At 48.7% G+C, this 8,405-nt stretch overlaps 1 protein-coding gene across 1 annotated transcript; it reads right to left on the bottom strand.

Moving 5' to 3' along the window:
* Positions 1-207: 207 nt before the first annotated feature.
* On the bottom strand, positions 208-1,815 carry LOC124666356 (desmethyl-deoxy-podophyllotoxin synthase-like; the record flags this gene model as incomplete). The annotated part of the gene is given in 2 exon segments (XM_047203692.1): positions 208-681; positions 760-1,815. Coding segments are annotated over 2 exon segments (1,419 nt in total), but the record flags the coding sequence as incomplete, so codon positions are not given.
* Between the last annotated feature and the right edge of the window lie 6,590 nt (positions 1,816-8,405).

Raw genomic sequence — 8,405 nt, 5'->3', positions numbered from 1 at the left:
CTCTAGGCTCTTCCCGGCTCTACGGTGTTGACAAGGCCGCTGCCCGCCGGTGGGTTTTGGCAGTCAACACATTCTGGCACGCCCGGTGGGACAATCGTCTACATCAACCACATCGCCATCTACATCTGAGATGGCGGACGGCACGCCAGTCACTTACGAGGAGCTGCCTGACGAGCTCAAGATTGACGGCACGCCAACCACATCTACACTGGCGAGGCCGAACGCTATCCCAGGGCACATTCTCCGGCCGGCGCCGAACGGCAGGAGCTCGAAGTCAGCGCCCCTGAAATCCACCGTGGCGGTGCGGGTGCCGGCTTCGAAGCGCTCCGGCCGAAACTCCTCAGTGGCGTCGGGCCAGTGCTGCTCGTCGCGGCCCAGCGCCCACGCGTTGACTATCACCTGGGTGCCTCTGGGCACGTCGAATCCCAGCACCTTGCACGGCTCCTGGCACAGGCGCGGGAGCAACAGCGGCAGCGGCGGATGCAGACGGAGCGCCTCCCGGATGACCAGGTGCAGGTAGGTCAGCTCGCCGAGCCTGTCCTCGACGACCCTGCCACCGGCATCGAAGGCTTGCCGCACCTCGGCCGTCGCCTTCTTCATCGCCTCTGGGTTCTTGATCAGCTCCGCTAGGGCCCATTCCAGCGTCGTCGCCGACGACTCGCTTCCGGCAATGAACACATCCTATGAGAGCGTGGCAAGACATGTGCAGTGAGAGATCTAATAATGAGGAGTATATTGGATTGATATATGCCCACTCACAAAGATGACTGCTTTGATTGCGACCATGTCCACCCCACCATCCTTATGTATCTTCAGTAGCACGTCCAGCAGGTCCATGGCTTCGCCGTTGCCGTCGCCGCCGCCGTCGCCCTCCATCCTCTCCAGATGCTCCTCGATGATGCCGCCGAACATATCATACAAGGTGGCGTGGCACTCCTTGGCACGACGCATGTCGTTGCTGAGCCGTCCGGCAAGCCAGGACCACGACGGCCACATGTCGGCTGGGTTAAACCCGGTGGAGAGCTGCATCACCTCGTCGACCACGCGCAAGAACACGTCGCGCTGCTTGCACCGGTCGCCCATGACGGCGCGGAACGTGGTGTTGCTGACGAGGGCGGTCAGGTGCGCGCGCATCTCCACTGGGCGGGCGGCGGACCCGACCAGGCGCAGCATGGCGGCGACCTCCTCCTCGCGGATGGCGCGGAAGGAGAGGACGCGGCGCGCCGTGACGGCGATCTTGCGGAGCTGGCGCCAGTACTCGCCGTAGGGCGCGAAGGCGATGTCCCGGCCGTCGTTGGTGAGCACGCGCATGCTGGCCGTCAACGGCCGCGACGCGAAGGTCAGATCCTGTGTCCTCATCACCTCACGGGCAGCGTCTGGGGTGGACACGACCACCGTGGGCAGCTCGCCGAGCTGGAGCAGCATGACCGGCCCGTGGCGCCGCGCCAGGTCGCGCATGGCGCGGTGGGGAAGCTGCCCGACAAGGTGGTGCAGGCTGCCGATGACCGGCAGCTGCCAAGGTCCCGGCGGGAGCTGCAAGCCACCATTTGCCCTTGCCGCCGTCAGGAACCGGCGGTAGGCTGCGAGCGCAAACGCCAGCGACACGAGAGCCCAGAGGTAGAGGAAGTAGTAGTGAGATTGAGAGTGAGAGGTAGTGTCCTCCATCTGGTGTTGTGTTTGCGAAGGAAGTGCGATGCAATTCATGGTTCCAAACCATCTCTTTATGCCATACTTGCTGGAGCGGATGTGTGTTCAGAGGAATCTGACCGAATCATTCAGACCGGCCAAGCGGAGGAAAAGTCCGCCGCCGGCCGGCAACACCGTACCCCCTCGATCAATCGTCAAGTACACGCGCGCTGCCACACAATTTGACACCCAAACCGAAAATTTCCAGACCGGACGACGAAAAACGTGCATCTTCCAAGCATATGTGGTGTGGAGAAAGCCCCCGCATTGCGTGTTATCCCATTCTCGCACTGCACAAGTAACTTTCCTAAGTAGCTACTACCTCTACCTCCATTCCAAAGTTTAAGCCTTACAGGTCGTTTGGTATCCATCATTTGAGCCTGGAATCCTGAAATTCATTTTAAAATCCCATAGGTGGGCTGTTGGGTTGCCACAGATGCCATGTGTAATCACAATTCCGAGCTGAAACCTGTCATTCACAATTCCTGTGGCAACCAAACAAATTCAATATTGAATTCTACTATCATTTACAATTCTTGTGGCAACCAAACAAGTGTCCATTTCTGAAATTACAATGTAAATGAAATGAATAGATGTATTCATTTCAAAATGCTACAAATGAAATGAATACCTGGCTTCCAAACGACTTCTTATAGTTTTTTTTGAAAAGTCAAACCGGGTAAAATTTGATCAAACTTTTAAAATAATCTATCAATAAATATGATATTTTGTAGATAACATATGAAAATATACTTTATTATCTATCTGATGATATTGATTTTGTATTTTGCATGTTAATGTTTTTTTTGTAAAAACTTGGTAAAACTCTACATAGTTTGGCTTTCTAAAAATAATATAAACCTTAAGTTTTGGAACCGAGGGAGTACAAATTACTAACCAAAAGCAGAAGATTCAACATAAACTAGAGACAAATGGTTCGCTGTCCAAATGGAGGCCAGAACAGCTACAACACACACCGCTAATCGTGGACGTACCAACCACCCTTGAACGCTTACGAGTTGGCAGGTGGGTGGCGGGAGCTGGCCAACCCCGAGAAAGGCGCCGCCTTGCAGTCATCACGACTCCCCGAGTCTATGTTTCCAAATTAAAGCGATGCTTCCAAGAAGAAACAACGTAGTAGAGGCCACGACCGTCGAGAGGACAACTCGATCTAGGTTTCCACTCTAAGATACCATCCCGAGTGGGCAAAGGAGATGCCAACACTCCTCGACGACGCCACCATGGTGGGGAACAACGCCCGCAAGCGCTGTCATCACCGGCTCCGACCGAAGACAGATAATGATCTTCACCCAGAGTGTCACACACCCGTCGTCCCTTCCGCTGGGCCTTGAAGCAGCACATTGCCCTCATAGGATTGCAGCCGCAATAACACCTAGATGTCGCCGCTACAGAATCATGGTCCACTGGCACGACCGTCACCATGTCTAGCACCACCATGCCGTCGCGCCCAAAACCTTGCCCCTCAGCCAAGAGGACCAAATTAAAAAAAGTCGTTATCTACCACGATAAAAAACCGTCAGCTAGGGGATGTTTTTCGTGGTTAATGAGTCATAGGCGACGAAACGGCCCATGTGGGGCATATCGCGTGGCTAAAATATGTACCATAGATTTTTCGGGCGTTGGTGGCTAAAGGCCCTTTAACTACGAAAAATCAAACCGTGATGGGCTCGGCTTGGATCTGAAAGTTAGGCCTAATGGGCCAGGTTGGGCTTGGGCCTAGGTTTTTCTTCTTTGCATCGCCTATGTTAGAGCATCTCCAGCCGTTGGCGCTCCCCACGGCCAAATCCGGCGCTAAATAGTGCCAGATTGGACGAAAGTTTCGACCGGGGAGCGCTGAAGTTCCAGCTGTCTCCCCGTAGACACCTGGTGTTCGGCGTTTTTCAGAAAAAAAAACGTCCCTGGAAACGACCAAAATCAAATATCCAGCATAGTTCGGCGAATTTGACCAATTTTGTCAACATTTGGCTTATTTTTACAATAAATGTTACAGTTCAACAAAATAAGACAAGTTTTCAAACAAATCAAATGGAAACTAGTTGGTGTTGCCTCGAAGCGCCCATATGTGCTCCACCAGATCATCATGCAGCTGTTGATGCATTGTGGAGTCTCGAATCACCTGACGCATAGTGATGAACGGAGCCCACGATGCCGGCACCTGGTGGTTAGGTTGTGCAAGAGGACGCTCTCTGTCATATGAAGCAAGGCGGCCGCCTCATCCCACTTTCTGCAGGTGGAAGCTGCACGGGAAGAGGGGCTAATCTGCTCTTCAGTCAATTCGGTGGACCAACAATCAGTACCGAAACTACCGAACATGATTCGGTTTCTCAGATATGGTGACCGATAATAGTACCGAATATTTCAGTTTCGGTCAGATCGGTTTCAGTCCAGGTTTAATCGGTTCGGTAAATCGGTTTTCGGTTTATATGCCCACTCCTAGGTAGGGATTGTACTGATCCAAGCTTCTTAGTTTTTTTTTAAACCGAATGTAGAATTTTCTATAGATACATTTTCATATAAAAACGTTTTCATCGGAGGTCGTATGTAACCAGAAAAGCCATCGGCGTAGGATTTGACCGTCGTCACCTTGAACGTTTCTTGTAGTACGAAGGGGTATGAAGCAATATCAGTCCTTGACATGTTTGAGTTTTGGGGTAGGGGATTGTTCTGATCCAAGCTTCTTAGTTTTATATGATACAAACGCATTTCTTATTTTACAATATTCTAGTGTACTTCAAGTTTGTATCTAGTTGCATTATAAACATAAGTAATTTCTTTTTCAATCTTAATGCAACAGAATATGGTGTTGGAAACACAGTATCGCAACAAATGGAGATATTTTCAGTTACGGGATTCTAGTGCTGGAAACAATAACCAGGAAGAGGCCTTCCGATGGTGGATTCAGGCAGGGTTCAAGTATTCGTGATTACGTTAAGCTGGGTCTACACAACCAAGTGATGGACATCGTTGACATCCGGCTTTTTTCAGACCTCAAGAATGGGCTACGGACCATTAGTGATTCTTCATACCAGAGTAAGATCGATTGCCTTGCTTCGCTACTCAGACTCGGATTGTCCTGCTCTGAAGAAACTCCATCGAGTAGGATGCCGACGGGTGATATTATCAGGGAGCTGCGTGCCACCAAAGAATTGGTCTCTGTCCTAGGGAATGCAGAACACGAAGATGCAGGAACTGAGCTTTCATGATTCAGTTGTTGCACACACACTGTGAACTTCCATGTCCAAATAACTCGTGCACGTGCCAGAAACGATCTGTGGTTATCAGAAAAATATTGATCATCCCTGTTTATGTTGTATTATGATCCAAATTCGGAGCAAGGCCCGTCGTCTGGTCTATCCACTCTTTGGACCGTCGGCTAGAGTTTGTCGCTTCATTGTAAACCCACGGTGATGTCTAAACACTTCTGAAATAGTGAAGAGTTTCCTGACCGGCGCTTGTGGGTTTTTTCCTTTTTGAAAGGGTTTTTCACGTTAAATCTTGTGTAATTTTATTTTTATTCTTTGTCATTGGCTATCGTGTTTATAACAATTTAACCGCTGCATGATTTGGTTCCTTGCTTGTAGGCCAGGAATTTGGTAGCCAAGGCAGTAGATTGTTTTCCTTCCCCACCTATACTTTGTTGAACCTGTTTTTGTTTTTTTTATCTTCTTGTTAAAGTCCTAAGGAAGTTTGTTTTCCTTCACAGCCTGTATTTCGTTGACCATTTTCTTGTTTTCCTATCTCCTTGATAAATTGCCAAGGCTGTAATCTGTTTAACATTTGTGGCGTACTCTCGAGAACATGTCATGTTTTTTTTGGATGAAGGTGTGCTAAATTATCATAGCCATTGGGCTCTCGAGAGTTCTTGTCGATAACCATGTAGCCATGCAAAAGCAAAGTTAGTGACACATTATTTTTTCCTTTTACAAGTCAATGAGAAAGGAATGGCTCTACGAACTCACGGATTGGCTGATTTCGAAGATGACACTAGAGGGTTCAGGCTATCAGCATGTGGGTGGTTTGATCCGTGAGATCAAACAATTAATTTTAGAAAAGGGTGAGCACTGTTCTCACAATTGTAACTAGAAAGGGTATACACGGCGACAAGCAGCGCCCGCGGAAGCAATCTTTTTGGCACCGCTAGTGGTAATTCGGTATGTATTGACTTTGAGCAGAATTGTTCTAATAGGAGCTGAGCTTGCAGTCTGAACAAATGAAAGATCATGTTTGGCACACAATATTGTTGGACTAAATCCAGTGCCGGGCTGACCTGAACATAGAACGTCGTGGAATGACCAACTCCATAATAATTCGTCCCATGCTTAAGGTAAAGATGTGAATTTAGTGACTAAAATCAGACAAACCTTAAGTATCAGAATATGCTAACGCTCTGTAATTCTGAGCCTGAGGCAGATATACATAGATAGATATGTTCTTGACTTTACAGAAAGGTAGGAAAAACTTTATCCTGGTTTTCGATGTGGATGGATCACATCTGGTTGAACTACAGTACATGATAAGCAGCAGGCCCTACGGGAGCATTTCAACCAAATAATTGGCACATACAGCCCAAGCTCACAGTCAATTAATCTTGATGCTCTTTCCCTTCCCAGAGGTTGATCTGAGCTCCTTAATCATAAAAACCGGACCACCGGTAAAAACCAGAACCGATGGCCTTTCCGGTTTTTTAAGTGGCTCTGGTCTAATTAGCAAAAAAACCAGAAAAAATGTATATAAATATACCCAATATAACACATCTAGTAGGCTTGATTTGTGATATACTATGGAAAGTAAATACAATATAGGATTAGATGCTAATATTTCCCCTATTAAATTTAGCTGTTTTTTTGTCGCAACTGAACCGGCTAAGCGAGCGGTTGAACCGGTGAACCGATGAGCCAGTAACTTTGCCGGTTCACTCGCCAATTTGGTTTTTATAACTATGCCTTAAACATAGCGCTGGATGCAGATGAAGTCAAAGCGGCCATTCTGGAGATACATCCAGAAAAGACTCGGGGACCGGATGGGTTCTCTGGCATGTAGCTGTATAGTTAAACTTTTGTTTTTGAACTGAAGGAAAAAAAAAAGATCGTTATGTTTTATTTGTACATGATCGAGAGCTCACTTTTTCTACCATGTCGTATACGTGGTGAGCAACTAAACAATTGTTATACAAAAAAAAAACTCATCCTTTCTCGTCATGAATTTGGGAGGAATGAGAAGGCGTTCCGTGCATTGTTCATGTAATTCCGTGCCTACTTGGATTCGTGTCTGTCCGCGCCTGCCCGGCTGCTAAGAGGAAACGTGTGTTTCGTAAAAAAAAAAGGAGGAAACGTGTGGGATCAGCACTTTTGCACTTTTAAAACGTGGCACTGTCGGACTAGATTATTTCGTAATTTAGCACGGAACTTTGGTTTGGCACGTGCCCGCCCGGAAGAATTCAGGTTAGGTGGGGCATCCTAGCACCGTTTAGCCGGGTCCATAGAGCAGAAAACGCTCAGGGGTTACTCGATCTGCTGCTGGCGGGTAGAAGTCCGGTTACGATTCATATACAGCAGCAGAAGGCTTTCTATGATTACGAAATCTCCTCCTAGTAGGAGTCCGGTTCGTATTCATACAGCCTCTCCCGATTCCGTGGAACCTTGTATAAATTCGACATCGGCTGGCTGGATTCAGGGCGGTTCTGACTTCTGAGGATGTCGATGTCGACCGAGCAGGAGCACACCGCCGTCGCCAAGGTGGACATCGGAAGCACCAGGGAGGGGAGAGCCAAGACCAAGAGCAAACTAGCACAGGCCGATCCATACGACTCGGCGTACGGCCGCATCCCCTGGGAGCTGTTCCGCGGGAGGCCATGGACGTACCCCGGAAAGCTCGACGAATCCATGCTGGGCGACTACGTGCTGCTCCTGGGCAGTGTGATGCGGGTCCGGCCGCTCAGCAAGGCGAGGACCGTCGTGGTGCTGCTCACCAGGTCTAGGACGGTGCGCTGCGTGGTCCCCGCCGGTGCCGATGACGAGGGGGTGACCACGCGCATGGTGCGCTTCGCAGCCACCCTGCGCCGAGGCACCTTCGTCGACGTCGAGGGCGTCGTCTCCCCCCTTGGGACGGAGACGGATCCGCTTGACACAATACAACAGGTGGAGATTCAGGTGAATAAGCTCCATACCATCGGAACCAACAAAGATGGCAGTCCGCTTGATGGGGTCACCACGACGGAAGATGACAGTCCGGTTGATGGAGTTGTCGGCTCAATGGAAGATGGGCAGTCCAGTTGATGGAGTCGTTGCCGCAATGGAAGATAGCGGTCCATTGACATAAAATATTTTAGTTTTAATGAATGTTATGGCAATCATACAGTAATCAGTGAATATAGAATATAAATGTCCTCTATCTGAACTTTCGGCAAATTTGGTTCCCATGAGAAATTCAGCTCGATCATTTGCTCACGTATTGGCTCTTCAATGCGTCATCATCCCACGATCTAACCTCGTCTCATGCATCTGCTCAGGCTACCGAGAACTCCATTTCGTAATATATTTGAAAGGAGGACATGCTGACAAACAAAACAAAATCAAAACGTTAAACAGGAAATGTTGCCCGAAAAGACTGGCCAATTACGGAAGAAAAAACCATTTTTCACGATATTGCAGAAATGATGTGAAATATTTTTGAAGGAATATATGTACCTAAAGGACAGA

Source organism: Lolium rigidum, chromosome 6 (assembly GCF_022539505.1).
Source record: "Lolium rigidum isolate FL_2022 chromosome 6, APGP_CSIRO_Lrig_0.1, whole genome shotgun sequence".
NCBI classification, from domain to species: domain Eukaryota; kingdom Viridiplantae; phylum Streptophyta; class Magnoliopsida; order Poales; family Poaceae; genus Lolium; species Lolium rigidum.
Note: the sequence above shows the minus strand (reverse complement) of the source record. Positions and strands in the feature narration are given on the sequence as shown.